The following is a 21,645-nucleotide window of genomic DNA, read 5'->3' as shown; positions in this document are numbered from 1 at the left end:
TGTTGATTGATAGCCTTAATTAAAATTTGACCTTATTCTTTCAAAACTATTATGGCATAATGTTTGTTAGATTTAATATATATGGATCTATTGTAGTACATCCATAAACTTAAATCTAGTCTATAATTTATGATTATTAATATAACGACTAACAAATTTTTATCTAGGGTCTAAGTAACAAATTAGTTACAAAGGCAAATAATAATTGGTGCTTTTTGGTCGTTCTGCATACGAATTTACTCTAATTATAACCATTTTTTAACGATAATTTATTAATTTCTTGTGGTTTATTTTAGAAAATAACCAAACTTTACAAAGGGTCGAGACAAAACAGAAAATGGGAAGCGAAAATTAATTTAATTATAAATGAAATAAGGAAGGGATTACGTGTAGATGTTCTGCTCCAGATCTCTCGAGTATTTTAAATGATGATAATTATGATCAAAAATCGTGATTTGTGCATCAAATAAGAGATGCAGACGAGCGATGAGTGGATTTATCCAGCCATCCGCGAAATTAGGGATAATAAAAGCAATGCTTTATACCCTAAAAGGCATAACTTTTATTTATTGAGTTTGCAACTTGAACCCCAGGTCTATCTACTTTTTACATAATTCCATTGTTTTGAATAACTTGATTTGCATAATTATTTGTCCACTTTGTTTTGAATCGAATCGCCTCATTTACGAAGTTCCAATAGTCAACTTTATTTGATTTAATGTTTTAATTGTTCTTTGTTCGTTTATAATTATTCTTAACGACATTAAGTTCTTCTTTACTCCTTCATGGAAATAAGCTAAGCTAATAGATATCAATTTTTCTTAGGAGTCACAATAATTAATTAAAATTTTTCCTTAAGATTTGTTTCCTACTTAAGTCTAGTCACACAGTAAATTTATTTTTAATTATAATAACAAGGCCTAGATAATTTTTCACACACAAATCAAGCAGCTAAGAGCCTATCCACTAACTCTCTATTAAACTTCATTCTGATTTTCTTTTTAAGCAGGTGCTTCGTTTAAATCTTAAATGATGCTTTTAACATTTATAGATTTGATTTTTAATATATTTTTCCTAAATTAATCCGTACCGAAACCAATTTGAAAAACATAATAAAGTTTAAATATCTATAAATCTTGATGAAAAGACTAATAATAAACTAACTGTAGTGAATAATGATAGGATATTCTTTGATAAATGAGCAAAATGTGATTTTAGACTACTTTAATTATTTAAAATTTTATCGATAATCTTGGTTATTATCGTAACCTTCCGTTACATCGGATCAAATCTAGCACATAAGCGATTCCATAATTATTTTAAATTTTAAGTTTTGTTGAAGATTTTATTAAATTTTAACATAGGAACTTCATAATTTAAGCAGAAATTGTAAACGAACTTATTTATTCCACAACAAAAGCCTTTTTATTATGAGGGATCGTTTGAATTTTTACGAAACATTCTTTAAAGTTAATATACTGGTAACATACTTTAATCGGAACACGCCATTCAAATCATTAAAACTTGATAAATAAATAAAGTCTATCCGTATATTAATAATAACTTGAAAGATGCATTTTATAACTATTTATAAAATTAATTTATATCCGAAGTATTTAGGCTAATTCGATATTGTTTTTCCCTTCAAATATTAGCATAATAGTTCCATAAAAGAAACTTTAATTCGCAATAATTCTTACATAAAAAAGTAATTAAGTTTATCATCAAATTATTATTATTATAGAAAAGGACAACACGTTCAGATCAGAAGATTTAATAAATTAAATATTATTATCATTGAGAATAAAAAACAAAGGATAGGCAAAGAACAAAAATCGATTTTGGCTTTCTGTTAAAAGATAATAGGGCTAAACTTTATACGATTTCTTGTAAGAAATTCTATCAGTATTGACGTCATACTTAAAAAGTTATTTTTATCTATTTTTAGAGAAACTGGTAGAAAGAACCACGAGTCCCGGTCAGTTGCTAGAGGCTGTGGCTAACTCGAAATGCATTCTACAGACGGAGAAAAGCGATCGTAGTTCACCTTCAGATGATGAGTCACCCAAACCGTCAGACATTTCGACGACGGGTGCCTGTTCCGATGGCGAACAGGGCACAGATTCCAAATCCGACCACGGAAAGGACACTCCCGACAATCCGAAAATGGTCGGAAAGTGCAACTGCGAGCAACTAATGAGAATCGACGCGCAATTGGAAACTAAAGACCTGTGGGAGAAATTCCACGAATTGGGTACAGAAATGATCATCACTAAAACGGGAAGGTACTATCATTTATAATTAATCTAATTTTAAAATAATCGTATAATTAACACATTTAATATTTATAGAATCGCTCTCGACTTACCAAAAAAATTAGTAAATTTAATTAAAAAAAAAAAGACTTCATTGCGAGTAAAATCAATATATAAATCCTTCATTTTTAACAATTAATGACGCTAAATTGAGAATTTCGTATTTGGCAATTTAACATTTAGGAAAATATAAGGAAACTTTTATTAAAATTTTAAAAATTTTATTAATATCAAGTAATATTTTGATGAAACAACGCATATTTATGTTATATAAGTTAGTCAAGTATTCGCTCGCACACGATGGTGGTTCCTTACATTTATCAGTGCTAATTTTTTTTTAAACCAAATATCCGATAAATCGATGATAATTCGTAGATATTATTCTCGTAACATGCGTAAACATTACTACAAATCGAAGCAAATCTCCATAGCGACATCAGGCACTTCCACTATAACAAAGGGACCATTAGTATGAATGGGCCTGTAACCAACGACAATCATCCAGTTCGTTACGGATTTGACGAGATGTTGACAGTGCCGATCTACGCCCCCTCGTGGAAAAGGACAGAACTATTCGTTACTATAAGTCTATAACCCTCTAAATTTATAATTAGATAAGAGAATATACGAAGGACTAAATAAGAAATCCGCCATTTAAATATCTTCTAAACACCGAAACTATTTTAAACATTAACTTGAACTTTCGAAGTAATTCTTACAATTTATTTATATTTATTTAAATATAAAATAAATAAAACAATGCTTTAATATATTATCATCGCTATATTATCCTATTGAATCACGTAACTAAATCCTTCTGGATAGAAAATTTTAAAATAAAAATTCATAAACAATACAAGTAATTAAGCAAATTATTAATTTATGCATAAAGATTTAAAAAAAATAAATAAATAAATAATAAATGTCGATGTGCTGGAAGTAACGTGACAATTTCAAAAATTTCACTAGTCAAAATATAACATACATTAAAAATTTTAGGTTGTTAACGATAGTAACTTTCAACAAATGGCTTCTTCCCACAAATATACTCGACATGTCCGACTGTATTGATTAATGTGGTTGAAACCTAAAGAGTCGCGTGCGATTTGTCACGAGATCATCACGTGTGTGAACGTGATCAAGGTTTCTTTCTCTGATCAACCATCACAGATCATTGAACTTGTTACGAGATTGACTCGACAAATGCAATCAATGTCGCTCTTTTTATCTCGTTTAACTTTAGGATAAAGACAATCTAAAGCCTCGTTTTATAAATTTACCATTCGGAGAATTGACCCTTTGTTTTATTATTTATATATATATATATTTTCCTGGTTTTTTTCGTGTATTTTTTTTTACTCGAATGCATTCTATAATCAACAAATCCTAAATAGAAAATGTCATTATAATAAAGAAATTATTGAAAATTTTGAAAGAAAAATGGATATGTTTGATCTAAAAGATAATTTTTAAGACTAAATATTCAATTTAAATATATTATATAAATTGTAAAATTATAATAAAAACTGATAATTTAAAAACTATTTATAAATAACAGATTTAATTTTGAATTAATTATATATGAATTATACGCAGTTTAGGCTACTTAGTTTTTCGGTTTTGCAATATTTATATAGAATTATTTATATAAAATTAGCTTAGAATTTATTTTTAATACTTAATTTTTATCATTTATAAATAAATATAGGCTTATACTTTTTAAAATTCTTTAAATAAATATTATTATTTAAACGAATTTACAGTACAGTAATTAGAAGTTTATTATTTTAATTGGTGCCAAAAAATTAGTTTTATTATCGTTAAAATTATTATAGGCTAAATCGACATATTAATTTAAGTTTATGTATTATATAAACCTTCAGTTAGCATACTTTTTAAATTAAGTTTCATTAGAATTATTTAAAATTAGCTTAATTATACAGAATTTAAAAAGTTGTTATAACTTTAAATCTTTTATACTAATTAATTTGATTTCCTTGAGTTTATTTAAAAATTAAAATTTTATAGTAAAGTTATTCGATTTTGATGTTTAATTTTAAAGATTTGAAAGTTAAATTTTAGTTTTTAAAAGCTGAGAGGCGAATAAAACATAAAACTAGCATAAAGTAGACGTAGATGTATACAATACAGTACTGTACAGTACAATACATGGGTGCTTAACAATAAATAAAGCTGTGTACGAGTAAAGAAAGCAAACATTTAATTAATCAATTATTTGTAGGGTATAAATTTTATTAATATCAGCTTATAGAATTAAGATAAAACTTTCTTCAATTTATTAAAAGAATTCACATGTTATAGAGAGAAATTAATAATATTTAAAAAAATAAACCTGCAACTTTTATTTATAAATTAAATAATTCTTTAACTAATTAACCATGTCTCCTAAAAATGATTTAATTTACTAGCATATAATCAATTAATTAATATATATTTTTTGTAAATAATGAAATTTAAAATCTGATTTTTGCTAATTTAATCTTCTAACAACATAATACAACACTTATAAAAACTAAATTATGAAATTCTAAAGCCGTTTTACTGTAGAAACCGTAGCATACTCAAGACCTTTTAGGGGGAAAGATTGAGATCGTAAAGGGTCAGAGGAGAGGTTAGGAAAACTACGTCTTAGATAGAGGTCATAGCTACATTTCTACCCTTATTTCAGTGATATATGTGAACATTTCATGTCCACAACTGATTTACTCGCTGCCAGAACAACTTCTTTAATGAACTTTCAGATAAAAGCAATATTCGTGACGATATCTTGCTTCCTTGTTAACACCTGACTCGTCACGATAGTAACAATCCGTGCGTGATTTTAAACAATTAATGGACTCTCTCACGAATGTATTTTTATAGAAAGAATTTCAATTAAATATTCTCAGCTGAACCAATAGATTATAAATATTAAATTATAAGCTATACAACAGAATTTTGCAGGATATTTTATCTGTTAATGATCTCACATATTTCCTGTGCATTTTTAAGCAGAATTTTTATACGTGTCAGTGCATATGATAAGGAGCCACTGTTAATAATCAGTCATTTGCGAGAAAAAATAAAATAAAAAATGGTAAAAATAAGTCGATTTTTAAAATCACACAATAATAAGACTATTGATTCAATTTTCTGTTGTAAAGGCTTGTGTATCGATGTAATCATTTAATAAAATCGATAACATAAAATCGAAAATCTTGTCTATTGTCTCTCATCGTATGCACTGACACATATTGTGAAAAAATATACTCAATTCAGACAATAAATCACTCACATTGGAGAATAATTTGAACTATAAAAATGTGAGTCAAAGTAAAATAAGCGGAACACACGTAAATTAAATTCATAATTACTACATCATTGTACACAATTTCACAAGAACGAAAACAGTACAGCTTTAAAAAAATCAGTACCGAAGGGAGAGGTAATAGGTCACATCATCCATCACCTTCAGGCTAGCTTTATGCCTCTACACACTAGGTAATCCGGCCCTCTGTTCAAGGAATAACCGGATTAGCAAGTATCTATTTTAATATTTTAAATCGAAATAAATGAAATTAATTATTGTATTATAATAATCAAAATGATATTAAAATGGCGACAAGTATTTTATTTGTTTTTTTTTTTTTCTTTTCTTTAAAATTATTTTATTAATGAATCTACATTTCAAATCATACTTTAAACATTGTGTTTTTCTTAAATTAACTCTTCAAGGAATTTTGTTCTTAATTCTTGATTCATTTAGTTATCATAATTATTAATTTTATAAATTATTTGGAAATAGCTAAAAAGTAAATTAACTTATTAGCTAAGATTATATACTTTAGTTTTAGTTCATAAAAATATCTTTCAGTTAATTATGAAAAATTTAAATGGAATAGACTTTAGCTTTAAAGGACGATGAATATAATTAGAAAGTTGCTTTTACATCTGTTATATTTAATAGCGAACAGGAGGAAGCGACTAGTATTGAAAATCGACATAGCTCATTTCCTTTGATCTGCTTCTTCCCTAATTAATATTCTCATTAATTATCAATACAAACGAGGAACTAGTGAATAAATCTTATTGCTGGATCTATTCCGGAAAATGAGACGATTAGCTAGTGAGAGCGAAAGTTGAGAGATGAAACTTCCGAATAATTTGCGAAAAGCGGGAGAGATCATTTGCATGAGAAAGAGGAATGCCGCTACAATAGGGTAAAATAACTAAAAATAGATCTACACATTATCATTTCTAATATAGGCTATATATATTTAAAAAATCCCATATTTCCAATTCATTTTCTCAAATAAATTTCACTTTAAATTTATAGAAAAATTTTAATGTTTATTTAATAAATATGTAACATCCGAAATTTATAACATCCTTAGTTTATAAAATACAGATAAATCCAAAAAAACATTCTAAAATCCATACAGAAGAAGGAGTAGAACAAACTCAGAGATTATTTACTACTAATGCAGTAGTTTTATGAAAAAGTTACTATCCAAACAGTTTGTAGAGAATCATTCGAAAAGTAGTTTGTAGTTTCAATCCGAAACAAATTACAGATTAATTAACTACGCTACATATAGATAAAAAAAGAAAACGATGAAGAGAATGGTCTAGCAGATGCAATCTGTATCAACTGCTTAATAAGGCGGGAAAGTAAAAATAGCTTTTGGCTCATTTATTATAGAAAAGAACCCAATAGGGAATATCGATCGAAAGTTCGCTTTAATCAGCAGTAGCAATGGATTTACCATTTCATTTTCCTATTAACTGCTACTGATACTCGAGATTAAATTCCGCTTAAAGAATAAATATAAAGGTGACATAAATTTTTTTGCCATTGAGACATTACAGTTTATTTAATTAATAGTTAAGGATTTTGTAGTGACATTTTGATTTAATATTTCTGAATTTTTCAGGATTTATAGATTGATATTTAACTCATTCGAAAACATTTTAATCGATATTTATTTAGGAATTTGTGTTTTGTATGTTATTTTTTAAATCTCTAATTTCGAATCCCAGTATCAGACATGCAAATCTTTTATTGATACAAAATAATTTTCTATTTAGATCTGTACTTAAAAATATGAATATAAATTATTTTTTTTATTATTTAGAAGGAAAAACATAAATATAATTTATAGTTTTAGAATTAATTTTTTCAGTAAAATGTTTGCTATTTTCCTTTTTTTCTTCTGAATTGTGCCTACTTCGAACGATGTACAGAATTTATATTGTCAATGTATCAGATATAACGGGCTATTCAGTTATAGAAATGCAGCATGGATGGAGGAATTATATGGATGGATGAAAGAGTTATGTGAATATTATAACATTCCAAGTGTAACCGAGTTCATAAATCAAGAATTCGGTCATATATGTAGACCTAGAAGTATAATTGTCTATTTGTCGTTCACGTATCATGCATAAACTTATCGAATTTTAAGATATTTCGTGTGACATAAATAGATTTAAATATGTAAAATTAGTATTTATTTTTATGAAACTCTTAAANTATTTAAAAAATCCCATATTTCCAATTCATTTTCTCAAATAAATTTCACTTTAAATTTATAGAAAAATTTTAATGTTTATTTAATAAATATGTAACATCCGAAATTTATAACATCCTTAGTTTATAAAATACAGATAAATCCAAAAAAACATTCTAAAATCCATACAGAAGAAGGAGTAGAACAAACTCAGAGATTATTTACTACTAATGCAGTAGTTTTATGAAAAAGTTACTATCCAAACAGTTTGTAGAGAATCATTCGAAAAGTAGTTTGTAGTTTCAATCCGAAACAAATTACAGATTAATTAACTACGCTACATATAGATAAAAAAAGAAAACGATGAAGAGAATGGTCTAGCAGATGCAATCTGTATCAACTGCTTAATAAGGCGGGAAAGTAAAAATAGCTTTTGGCTCATTTATTATAGAAAAGAACCCAATAGGGAATATCGATCGAAAGTTCGCTTTAATCAGCAGTAGCAATGGATTTACCATTTCATTTTCCTATTAACTGCTACTGATACTCGAGATTAAATTCCGCTTAAAGAATAAATATAAAGGTGACATAAATTTTTTTGCCATTGAGACATTACAGTTTATTTAATTAATAGTTAAGGATTTTGTAGTGACATTTTGATTTAATATTTCTGAATTTTTCAGGATTTATAGATTGATATTTAACTCATTCGAAAACATTTTAATCGATATTTATTTAGGAATTTGTGTTTTGTATGTTATTTTTTAAATCTCTAATTTCGAATCCCAGTATCAGACATGCAAATCTTTTATTGATACAAAATAATTTTCTATTTAGATCTGTACTTAAAAATATGAATATAAATTATTTTTTTTATTATTTAGAAGGAAAAACATAAATATAATTTATAGTTTTAGAATTAATTTTTTCAGTAAAATGTTTGCTATTTTCCTTTTTTTCTTCTGAATTGTGCCTACTTCGAACGATGTACAGAATTTATATTGTCAATGTATCAGATATAACGGGCTATTCAGTTATAGAAATGCAGCATGGATGGAGGAATTATATGGATGGATGAAAGAGTTATGTGAATATTATAACATTCCAAGTGTAACCGAGTTCATAAATCAAGAATTCGGTCATATATGTAGACCTAGAAGTATAATTGTCTATTTGTCGTTCACGTATCATGCATAAACTTATCGAATTTTAAGATATTTCGTGTGACGTAAATAGATTTAAATATGTAAAATTAGTATTTATTTTTATGAAACTCTTAAATTAAAAAAAAATAAAGAAATTAATTAATGAAGATGATAATGGAAATCACGTTTATATTTTAAGAATTCGTTAGACCCTGGCATTATTATCAATATATAAGTTTAAACGAAGAAATCAAGTTAAAACTATCTGCGTATTAATTTTGCTTAAGTAATGTTTTAATTTCTACAATAAATATACAACGGTTACATTAAACTTATTTGAACAATTACAAAATAATAATTCAATTCAAATGAGGGATGTAGATGAGAGTTTAATCAACAGATGGCGGCACGAGTGAGAGGTGGCAAAGAAATTATTATTTTTCCCCTCCTTTTACATCATGATTTTCAATAGGAAATATTCCGGAAAAATCTTTTTATCTCTCTTAGCAACCGGCGCATCAACTCCTTGGCACTCTCCATTATTAATTAGGAGGAGGTTGAGTCATTAACGGAGTCGATTAAATGGACGAATTGCAATGACTTTTGTCGCCTCGGATAAAGAGATGAGCTGATTCATAGCGGGCTTCGCACCTGCTGCCTTATTCTGAGTCACGTGGTCAGATCGGGTTCATTGAAGATGCGCCCTTCCTTTCATTTAAGTTTTCCGCCGTCGATTATAAAAAAAAAGGGGGCGCCGGCTTTACCTCTCGTTAATCCGTGGCTTTTCTTTATCTTCGTCGTCGGAATACTTAAAATTTCTCCCCAAAAAAAGTGGTTTAAAAAATTTCATTGGAGATGACCGTGTGTTTTACGGTCTGAATGCTTCGGGAACCTTTTCGTTGGGTTTCTATGGAGACGGTCGGTCACGTGACGGACGGTCATTAGGCTTATCTGAAGTGTCGGGTTATAAAGTAACGGATTTCGTGACACGTGTCAAATTAGGGCGCGCGCGTCGCCGGAGCTGGGTGCAGAAAGGTGACGGACGACGCCTTCGTCGCGCCCTGTGACAAAATTAATTTTCGTAGAGATACGATTAAAATCGTGTACGTGAGCAAAATCCCGCGGTTCTCTATTCGACTATTGCCTTCTTCCGAAGGTAGAAGAAACTTTTCTCTTCTCAGACTAGGAGGAAAGTTGGCCGAGCATTATTTGGCGATTAGAGAATCGGTTAATGAAAGGAGAGGATAGAGTTGTAAATTAATTAAGAGCATTTGTCTGTCGTCGGCTCAGCTCGGTGTTAATGCTTCTTTTATGGCGGAAAAGTGGAGTACTTTTTGGTTATAAAATCCATTATGTAGACAATTAGAAGTGGATAAATGGGTCAATTTCACTTCTTCATCGATCCGAGGTTTCTTTTGTCGAACTTACACTTTTTTTGGTTACGGGTTTTCGTAGTCACGTGTAAAATTATCTCAGAAAAAATTGTATCCCGAAGTCCGTTTCCATTCGAAATCGTATTGGTAAAATATAATTTGAAATGTAAATTGGAAAATTTGGGTGGGGTCTTTAGTAAAAAGCATGTTTTCGACCTCGATCTTTACGTGTGTGAAGAACAGCTGACGCAGCTATTAAAGGACGGAAGCAAAAGTCATTTGAAAGTCCAAAGGGAAGAAACCTGTACATGTGGCTTTTCCCGACATCTAAGGAGCCACGGGAGAAGGGAACATAAAGGCGTCGCTCCTCCAGGAATTGATAAAACTCCTATCGATGTTCCTCGTAAAATTTTACAGGGATTTAAGACGTCCCTTCGGCTTTATCGCTTCTCTTCGGTCGAATAACTCGGCCTTTCTGCTCCGTCTCTCTAACGAAACTATCTTATTAGCCAATAAAGTCAGAGGATTCGAGTCGCGCGGATGATGCCAGACCCGCCGCGTTCCTCTACACCTCTGCCACGTCACGCGTGATTCAGGTGTCGCTTCGGAAAGAACGTCCCCTCGGACGAGGATAAGCGTGCTCATTAATATGGATGAGACGTGAGTCAGGCACATTCGACGGAAACAATTAAAACGGTGGATAAATCACGATTGAAACCGATCCTGGAGTGGAGAGAAATTGCAAGTCGGGTTTTAGAGAAAGTCGAAAGAACAAAGCGTTTTCGGCTGGACGAACTTTTAGATAACAAACGTCTTCGGTTTGGTAACATATCGGGAAGTAGAACGCGAGATCGCTATACCGGAACCCTGTTTCCGCCTTTTCGCTCTCATTCAGCCCGTCTTTTATACCTCTTATCGTGCGGGTCGGGCCGCACAGCCCGAGGTGACAGATACCCTCTCAAACCTTATTATAGATGCCTCCGAAGGCAGAATGGTTGACAATGGCTGGAGCGGGCGCGCCTCTTCTCTTTTTCTTCGCGATAAAGGGTTGGGAAAGATAGGAGTGGGTTTGATAAATTTTACAGCTTTAGTTTTTCGTTGGCAGCAGTAAAGAACGAAGATAAGTTTAAAAGCCCGAGGAGAATCAGAAAAATTTCAATTCCGTTTCTGGTAGACGACAAAAATTTCAGTGACGTGTCGCGATTTTGATTAATTTAAAAGTTTGCCGAGATGGAAATTTCTTCGCTACGTTAATTATCGTAAAGAGCAGAGGGAATGTAAAATCGAGCCGATCTTGCAACTGGTAAAGACACTTGTTTGCCGTTCGCGATTCCGAGAGGCGCTAAATTTATTTGAACTGAAATGAGGAGACTTCCCATTAACTTAAGTCAACACCCAACCGATATCGATCGCCAACGCAATTAAAGAGGGAATCTCTAAACAAAACGTTGGCGTTTCCAAGTTTGCAAGGTCATCTGCAATTCGGATACTGGACAAAACTATCCGGAAATTCTCGAGGTCGATCTTCTCCGGAAATTCAATTCCGGCGAGATGAAGCGCGACCCGCGACGTTATCACGACGCGAGAATGATTCACGCTGAGTCAATCGCAGGGTCGAGCGGGTTGTTATCTAAGTCTCTCTAATTAAAGGATACGTTTTCCATCATCTTTCGTCGTTTAGGAAAGGAATGTGATCGAATTTCTCTTTCCATCACATCCAACAATCAGTAACAAAATATCTGATTGAAGGTTGGCATTTTCTGAATAAATTCGCACTTATATCTGAAATAAAGGACGACAGGATGGCTTAACAAATTACACAAAAACAATCGAGAAGATTATCTTCGTTCGGATCAAGAATAAGCCCGGGCTTTTCTGCTGAATTTTAAAAATTGAAAATTGTGAAAAGCAAAATTCGGAATGCTGTCACTGGACTGACTGAAGTTGGTTTAATTTGGTGGAGAAAGATTGTTTAGGATTTCCCATCTGAGAATATCCACAGGTGAAAAAGCGTTTACCATCTTTTCTGGCCAGATAATGGTCCCACCATCAAAAACTTTTCAAGTTCGGACCGGAAATGATGCCAACACCTGTCGGTTCTTCCAAACTCTTCCTTGAACTTAATAAGGTTACTGTTTCTTCGAGTATTAAGGGAGAAGAATCACTCTAGTCAAAGCCTTGTTTTATGAGCTCGTCCTAATAAACTGCGAAGATCAAGAGAGCGTATATCATAGGAGGAGATTACGAAGATTTGTATCATTTAACGTCCGGACAGAAGAAGCAGGCAATGGTATGAAAGAAAAAGATTGTCGTAGGGCATTAATTCCCAGTAAATAGCTGCACAGAATGAGTCAACACCACGTGACATTCCAGCGAAGCTGCATCATTTCGATTACCAATAACGGTTTTTCTTCTCGGTTAAATCATTCCGACACTACGATACCTAGTGGGCCTACTTAGTCACCCTCCGAGGTGAGTGACGTGGCGGGCGCCTTTTCTGCACGTGCCCGTGCAGCTACGTCACTGTTAATAATCCCCGCGCGTTGCGGTACACCCCGGATGCCCCTAAGCTCCCTGTTCATTCCATTAACATGGAGATGGATACCTCTGTCTGATTCACCGTTCGACCTGTTGTCCGCGGTCGCATTAACCGTCCGACGTTCTCTTTCTTCGTCGCCGTTTAAATTGACTAATTTAATTATAAACAGATTCGGACAAAAATAGAGGCTCTTGTCCCTTTTCCTATCTTTCTTTCCTTTTCAGTGTGTTCAATGGAATGATAAAAATGAACGTTTCCGATTCCAGCTTTTCAACTTCGGATTGGTGAAACTATTCTATGGCATGCCTTCGACACGCGATTTAATAGGACAGTACAAAAATCAAGTACTAAACACGGGAAACGGAATATAAGTTTATATTATATTCGATATGGAAATAACGGATATTGCTGATATCATATTTCAGTTCATTGTCTCGATTTTCAATGGTGTTTACAAACGCACGGTCGAGTTGGCATCTGTTCCAACGGTTTCGGATAATTTATCGCAATTTATGAGTCGTAATGTTCAGAATTTTAATTCTGTCCCACGAGATATTTACAGTCTTTTCTTTATTCCGGCCTAAAATAATTATGCTTATTCGGTTTCTTCCAAAAATTTGTTTCTAATTGTGTATTTATCTGTTTTTAAAGTTTTTTGCATTTATCCAAAAGATGAAGGTAAAACAATTAGGATGAAATTCTTAAAACGCAAACATCCTCGTTAGACATGTGACAGCTACGCCCTTTTTAACGATTGTCACGTCGCAGCTAACAAAAGAAAGGCAAACAGTCACGCTAAACGGTCACGAAACCATTCGGAATGTTTTTTTCTGTCCGATGGCCGGCAGGTGTGTCCACTTCCTCGACCAAAGAATCCGTCACGGCCGGAATTTGTCGACGCGTTCCGGTCGGAAGTACCACCGAACTCGACATTCAGTCCGGAATTCGGTGATTTCCGGTTCCAAGGAAAACGAGCGGAGAAGCTCCGATATTATAGCCTATATTTAAAGGTTCGACAAGAGTTAACAGAAAACTGATATTTACAGAGATTATAGTATTATAAAAGGCTGAAATCGGTTCTTTAAAATTTTCGACAGAGATTTATGTGACAAGAAAGAATCTCGACAAGTTTATGATATTGGAAATAACATAAAATAAAATAGATGAAAAAGAAAATAGTAAAAGGAACTGAAGAACTTAAGGAAGAACTTAAGTGGTTCTCGTAACCCTACTGGTCCAGTTATTGACTAGAGGTCTACGAGAGTATTAATTAACGGTTTAAATTAGTGTTTTCTAAAAATAAATTAATTAAAACTAAATAAGAGAATGCGTAGGCATTTAAAAAAATTTTTTTAAGATTTTGACTGATTGAGTTGAATCTCTATTTTTTAAAAATAGAGATTCAACTCAATCAGTCAAAGTCTTAAATCACAGATGAAGCAGAAAAAGTAAGTTTCAATAAGAGGTTGTGGAGTGGTTGAAGGAGACCTCGTTTTCTCCAGGAAACGTAACTTTGCTGCCGCCCCTTCCGGATCAATGTGTTTATCGCGATTTCGTTCCGGTTGTCTAGAGCGGTGTTAATTCCGGTCGAAACGATTGCCGATCGTTCACCCCGCTTGGGTTAGAGACGAGACTAGCCTCGAGTGTTCATCTCTCTAGATTAATCGTAGACTGCTTGGTTCGATCGAAATCGTACGACCCGTTTCTTTTGAAGAACGGAGTCCAACCATCCCGGTGACTTCTTCCCCGCGGAAAGTAGAACCATCTGCGCAGAACGAAGGCGCGGGCGGAGGAGGAGGATCGCGAAACTGTTGCGGCAGTCGTCATGGGTGCCGAGTCATGAAGGGAGGCGAAGTGCGCGTCCACGTCGTGGCCTATCGCACCTCGTGGCCCGTGGCCGTCGTCTGGGCCTGTCTGTCGGCCTTAGTGGCCGTCACCTGCGTCTTAGCCTTTCTACAACCGGAGTGGTTCGTCCGACAAGAACAGGACGCAGAAACCAGGCAGATATTGCGTTACGACCGAGACACGGTGGTGTACGTATTGGGCGTTTTCGGAGTGTGCTATCGCGATCCTTATCCCAGAATTCGCCAATTTTCCTGCCACAACTTTGGAGCCAGCCGAGATTTTGCTTACTTTCCTTCTACTGCCTGGCAGGCTTCTTGCGTACTGTACGGTTGCGGATGCATCATGTTGACCTGTTGCGGACTTCTGGCTTTCCCTTCTTTGTGGTCCAAGGAGCAAAGGAAGAGAAGAATGCTGATCGTATTAATGGGACACGTGCAGATAGCGGCAGGTACGTAGGTAAACAAAAACGTCTGGCGCATTCACTTTTATTTCTTACTTTTTTTTGTCGCAGTCCGATCGACCGTTTCTGGAGAGGCGGTTTCTGTTCCTTATTCTCTTTCGGCGGGAAATTTGCTCTATCGAATTTCGGAAAATCTAAGGAAAAGGAAATATTTTAGATTCCACAGAAATAAAAATTTGGCCTTTATTTTCGAAAATCACAAAAGCTAAATTTCTAGCGATATTTTTAAAGATTTTAAGGTATTTTCATTCGAACATAAATACAGAAAATGTAATTCCAAAATTACAGTCTTATTTTTGCGTGGAATTCTCTCGTCCTTCGTATTACAAATATTTTAGTATACACATTTTTAATTTATTGATCTGTACTTCAAGCAATTGACGTTTTTAATTAAAACGAAAGATAAGCACAAAATATAAACGATAAAAGAAGAAATATTCATTATATTTACATACGAAAATCGAATTTCGAATTAAATAAAATTTTAAATTTTGAATCGAATCAGATGCTATTAAATTTCTTTTTCATCATTTCTACATTCAAAGAAAAAACTTATTAATTGCGGAACTTATAAATCATTCCACGCGAACTGCTTTCTTTTTCTCTTTTATTCTTCGGAGTCTTTGTACTAGAATGTTGCGAGATCTTCCCTCTCCTCTAATTGGCATAGAATTTTCTTATCTTTAAATTTTCAGATTTCCTGGCATAAAATAAGTTGGTTGCAGACTTCTTTTTTACCGGATTATTTTCGTTGCCATTAGTTCTTTCGCTTGGTTGTTCGATGCAGAAGAGGGGCGGTTCCAGTCACGAAGACTTTCTTTCTTATTACGTGTTTATATTACTTCCTAGTTTTCAGTTTGACAAATGACAATGAAAACATACGTCATTCACACGTTGCCCTATAAAGTCAATTTTTTTTTTTAAATCAGAAATATGTGTATAAAATAAAATATTATTTAACACTATTTTATGCTATTATTGTGGATATTTTGTGGCTGAAGCTACTTGACTTAGCAAAGTAAAAAAACAATTATTTATAAATTAGAAAAGTTTCGAACTACTTCTTGAAATTCTCTTCTTTCTTCCATGTTTTTAATTTTACACCATTCTATGCAAAAACCTCGAAATTGAGATTTTAAGATAAAGTGAAACAGAAATTCGGCCAACAGAAAACTACATTTACGCCTGGCTCCATGATTTATGATGCAATTAAATCTAGATACGGAAGTTTCATGAAAATTTCAACAGCATACTTTATTCGTGTAGACGCGGCCATATAACGATCCACAATTTTTATCGAGGCTATGACTTTCACTAAGAAACAGTAGGTCTGAATATCTGAACTTACGATATGTCACACGCGAAAAAATATTACAAATATAATTAAAACAGACAGAACCCTATAACACGTTTAATATATACTACGTAAGCTTACACTTACAATAGATTTTTTTCTGTTCGTTATTCACTTAAACTAGACTTTTCGAATAATTATTTAATGGCATATTGTTATAGATAATTATACATTTTCATACAAGTTATAGCAAATTTGATTAACATTTATAGTCAAACGGTTATATCATAAATAATATCGTATAATAGATGATAAGGGAGAGAGGTAAACACAGCATTTTCGATATAGAGAGGAGCGTAACTCCGAGTGCCGAACAAAATCGATCTCGTCAAGAGAACGAATTTAGACTTTAGTTCCCCGAGGAACGGGTGAACTAGCAAAGTAGGTTGTCAACAAGAAAAGCATCCAAAACTAATCATAAAGTTTTAACGGCGTATTTTATTACTTATTGCTTAACTTTCGATTGTTGGATTAACTTAGTTATTTTTCAATTAACTTATCAAACAAATTATCTATTATTTAAAAATTAAATTACTTAATTAATCTGATAGAAAAATACTAGAAAATAACTCGAAAATTCGTGCCCATAAATGCCCATAAATTCTGATTCGATCAAAGACAAACATGATACTTCCGGTCATAACTTAACACCAACCAGCAAAGCTTTTAAACTTTTACATTTGGAATGATTTTGATGTCCCACGTGAATCATAAAATTTGCGCCTCGCCCTAAATTAATTTAACATAAACGAAATATAATTGTTTTATTTTCTGATATTTTTATATTATTGTAAACTAATGAGAAAATCGAGTTATTGTAAACGCCTCGAATTTACCTTAATCCTATTGTTGGACCAGCTGCAATTTTATTTACAACGTTAGAGGGGCAATCGAGTTTTAATTGAAGAAGAAATAAATAAAATCTGAGTTCGGTCACGCGATCCTATCCTATTTTCCTAAATGCTTCCACTTAAGAAATAAGAACAAAAAGATTTCTCTTAACCATTTGCAATTTTTTCTTCTTCCATCAATCCGATTATCGAGCGCAAGTTTTTCTCCTAAACGGATCCAACAAAATACAACAATTTTAACCTTCGCCAAAAGGAAATTCAATTTCAAAGAGTTGTTTATTCAACAAGTGAGAGACTTCTGCAAATTTTAAACATTCACCGAGTAGAGAAGAGCATCAATCATCGAAAGAGGAGAGAAGCAAACTATGGAAAAAGTACAGCTGATAACGACGTTTAATGCAATTATGCGACTGCATGTTGCTAAGTTAATGCAAAACATGGCATTTAATTATTCGGTATTAATGTCGGGAAAGGACTAAGAGCATCTATTATTCAAAAGACGGAGGAAGTAAAGTAGTGAAAATACTGCGGTTCTCTCGTCGAATTTTATCTTAAATCGCCTTTACGTAATCGGGTTTCTAATATAAAAGTGAAATTTTGTAAAATTCTCGTAGTTAATCGAGCTCGAAAGTAAACAGAAGAAATTGACTGTCATTCATTTGTTGTTTAGTATATTTTAAATTTATATAATTCTCCACATTTTTTATGCAAATAGAAATAATTAATAGCTGTTACTACAGAAAATAATTATTAATGAACAAAAGAATGAGCATTGCCATTCTACTTTGCGTGGAACAAAATCGTACAACTTTAACCTATGTCTTGGCCTCACTCCAAAAGCGATTTGGAATTCAAGTAACCTCTTCGCTTTCTGCAGGATGAAAAAAAGCATGGGTTTCACGTGGAAACCAAGGTAACGACAAAAACACAGCGGGCGTCGAAGTGTTGCCAGCTGTAAATCTTGTCGGTGTCGCGGCACTTCATCCGAGGTGTGTTTTGACACGTCAACCGGGCTTAAACGCCTGGGCAACAAACCCATTAAACGCGGCCCGCCCTCCGGCCACTTTATGGCCGCCCGCTCGCTTTCGGGGCGATAGACGATGAGAAAATGGACGCTTTCGTGCCATACGACAGATCGGCCTTCGACGAAATTCAAACGTCTGCAAGCGGCCTTTGATGTTTCCGATAAAAATGTTTGGCAAATGGAAGAGGCTTTGTATAGCGTCCGGTCGTTATCCCTGCTATAACGCTCTCGGAACGCAATTTGAGATCATAAATGACGCACAAAGAGATAGAGAAAAAAAATTACGCAACTACGGTGGACAATAGGCCGACAAGATTCATTTACGAGGCACAAAAGTGAAGAACGAACCGACCGCATCCTTTAATGGCGCCAAGAAAACTCTCCGCTTTATGACCACTCTTTTCACCTCTTCGCTGGAGTAACGGTTGGACGCGTCAGGTGACCAGAGGAATGACGCCTCTTTCCAAAAGACTATCTTTTTTTTTTTTATTGTTTGTTCCGATAGTTCGATAGGTGGCAACCCGCATCTCGTTTTAGTGTTTCTTCGATTATAAATCGAGAAATTTCCTTTTCCTCCATACTTAAAAATAACATAAATTCCTTTTTTAATACTAAATTACTTGATTTCGAATAGAAAAAAAAATGCCGAAGCTGGATATATTTCCCCCGTTATGCGTTTCTGCCTCGTTATTAAAATTAATGTAGAGATATTTTTTCTGACTTGTTGACTGGGAGGCCGGGAAGTAATTAGCATACGAGAAGTAGAGAGCGGTGTTCGTGAGGAGAGCTGCACGAACTCCGCTTTAACTTCGGATTGACGGATCGAGATTGCCGACCTTCGTATTTGTTATAAATGTCACGTGGCCGGCCGCTACTTCGTCACGTAAATTGTTTTGTATTTCGGGCACGTGACAAAACTGTCCCATTTTTTTTCTGACATCTCACGCTACTTTGTTTCTTCTTATTGTCATTTATGATAATTTTGTTTTGGTGAAATTTACTTTGTTTTTTTTTTCTTTTTCAGTGTGTCTTCAGACGGCGGCTCTTCTGTTATATCCTTTAGTACTGACTTCTCACTTCGGTCGTATGCATTGCGGCCACAGATCGGACTTATATTTTCCCGACTCTTGTAGATTGGGGTGGGCCTATATGCTGGCCATTACCGGGACCGTTCTGGCATATTATTGCCCCTTTCTGGCCCGATTTTCTAGTTACAACGTTTATAGCCGCTGCTATTGGGCCCAGGTATGAGAACACGCGGTTCGGATTTCGCGCATCCGAGATTCATCCATCGAAAGAAAATGGAAAAGCGTAGATGATCATTTTAAGGCGTTTGAGTTCAGCTTGACAAGTGACCTTATTTGCTTAGAAGAATTAATTAGTCGGCGCCGAATCGAACTGGAAGGTGTAAAATTTTGAATTTATCGACTTATTTATTGTCAGAAGCAGCACCGGTCGAGAGAACAGAGGAATCATCTTCCGGCTACATGGAATTAAAAAGAAGTTTTACTGCCGTTTTACATTCGTGCGAGGGTCTGTGTAATTGTTTTTCAACCGATTATCTACGAATATTCCACACTGTATATTTTTACATTCGAAAAATAAATGAAATTCATAATAATCAAATACTTATTTTATTTTTTATACTTCGCTAAAACTTTATAAGAAATTTGTTTCTTTATCGGTTAGCTTTTAGTTAATTGAAGCTGCGTATTTGATTAACCTTTACAGTTAAAATACTCGATAAGATTTAAATTCAAAATTATTTCTTTTTTTACACTCGCAGAAAAATAAATGAGCGCGCGGAAGCATAATTGTAAGTGGCGTAATTATGCGAGACAGTCTCTGGTTAATATTCAATGGGGCGCGATTCGTGTCTGGTCGAGAGGCAAGAATTCCCTGGGCGAAATCCCGATTTATCAAGGAAGGTGGATCGAACATTATCCGGCTTTAATTGAATTTCTTATCCGGAAAAAAGCGTGAGGCGACAACGCTTCTAGCGTCCGAGAGAGAAGAAGCTAATGTCGAACAAGCTAATTACGGGGATGGGGATTACTCGTCTAAACTGTTTTTTTTGCTGGCGTCGCCTTTCAGCAACAAGTGTAGGCGGAAGAGAAGCCGGATAATTACTAGAGCTTCTCCTAATTCGATTCGATGTTTCGCCGAGCGCGACGTACAGTACAGTACATTGGATCTGATTCACCGTTTGTGTCGCGCGGATAGCTTTCGTACCTTTGGTGTAGTCGGAACTGATGCTGTATCGAAATCTGATCGCGATGATTCAGACGTTTCCGTCCTATAGAACCGACGGCTTATTACGCATTCGGGGATTATGAAAAGTGATGCAGCTGCGAAGGAACGCGTAGATGGGGAAAGCCACGTCACTCACCTAAGTGATTAAGTGAAGGTATGACTTCACGGAGGAGAAACCCGTACGAAACTAGGTGGTTCGTTTCCATACCCGCGTAACGCAGATTACGTAAAGACAAAAGTATAGAAACAGAATAAAAGAGAAAGGCAAATCACGAACGAAAACCGCGCCAAAAATATTTACGAGTTGTCGAGGCGACACTTTCCGTCGCCATAACTATGAAAAAGAGTTAGAAACGCGTCGCTTTGCACCTAGCTATGAATTATTCCTGCCGCAGAAACGGTAATAGTTATTAGGGGATTAAATTTTTATGTGACGTCTGTTTATCGAACAAAGAATACGTCGCCCGCATACTAACGCGTCGCTTCTACACGATGGCAAACGGGAAGCGATCAAATGGAGACGTCACGCGTTACACACCGTCACGCTACTCGGTTGACGTTTCGGTCTTCGATAATTAGATACTCGACAATGAAAATAGGAATTTCTTCTTTACAGACTAGACACAAGGTTTGGATTGGATTCGGGGGAAAAAAATTAACCAATTTAATGGGTGACGCAATCGAGTTACTCTAAAAGCGATCCTAGGAGAGTAGCGGGTGAGACGGTTGAGTCACGTTAATATTAAATTTATACTTGTTCTTGTAAAAGATCAACTGGAAGAAAGATACTTTTATCTTAAATAAGATGTTTTATTTGTTTATTTATTTATTTTTATTAATTAGAATAATTATTATCGATTTTATAAGTAGAAATAATCCGAAACGAATAAAATAGAAAACGTTTGTGGTAATAAAAAAAGAGACAAATCAAATATGATTCCCGATTCATGTTTTTCTTTCCTAATGATAGAGTTTT

The 21,645-nt window shown here is 33.9% G+C and overlaps 2 protein-coding genes across 2 annotated transcripts in view; both read left to right on the top strand.

The window, feature by feature from the left end:
• Positions 1–2,301, top strand: part of LOC111639677 (T-box transcription factor TBX20-like) — an 8,250-nt gene extending 5,949 nt beyond the window's left edge. The window contains exon 2 of the mRNA XM_023385597.1: positions 1,949–2,301. Coding sequence (XP_023241365.1) covers positions 1,949–2,301 — 353 coding nt within the window. The remainder of the gene's footprint in view (positions 1–1,948) is intronic.
• Positions 2,302–14,438: 12,137 nt separating this feature from the next.
• On the top strand, positions 14,439–19,952 carry LOC111639680 (LHFPL tetraspan subfamily member 6 protein-like). Its single transcript, XM_023385601.1, has 2 exons — positions 14,439–15,175; positions 19,441–19,952. The coding sequence occupies exons 1-2, from the start codon at positions 14,722–14,724 to the stop codon at positions 19,665–19,667; spliced, it is 681 nt and encodes a 226-aa protein (XP_023241369.1). The 5' UTR covers positions 14,439–14,721; the 3' UTR covers positions 19,668–19,952.
• The last annotated feature ends 1,693 nt before the right edge of the window (positions 19,953–21,645 follow it).

This window comes from Centruroides sculpturatus, unplaced genomic scaffold (genome assembly GCF_000671375.1).
Source record: "Centruroides sculpturatus isolate CEXI.00-Female unplaced genomic scaffold, Cexi_2.0 scaffold1374, whole genome shotgun sequence".
Classification (NCBI taxonomy): domain Eukaryota; kingdom Metazoa; phylum Arthropoda; class Arachnida; order Scorpiones; family Buthidae; genus Centruroides; species Centruroides sculpturatus.
Note: the sequence above shows the minus strand (reverse complement) of the source record. Positions and strands in the feature narration are given on the sequence as shown.

Excerpts from the sequence above, each read along its gene's own strand:
- LOC111639680 (XM_023385601.1), top strand. The coding sequence starts at position 14,722 with ATGAAGGGAGGCGAAGTGCGCGTCCACGTCGTGGCCTATCGCACCTCG. Across the intron at positions 15,176-19,440 it reads ACACGTGCAGATAGCGGCAG|TGTGTCTTCAGACGGCGGCT; the intron begins GTACGTAGGTAA and ends TTTCTTTTTCAG.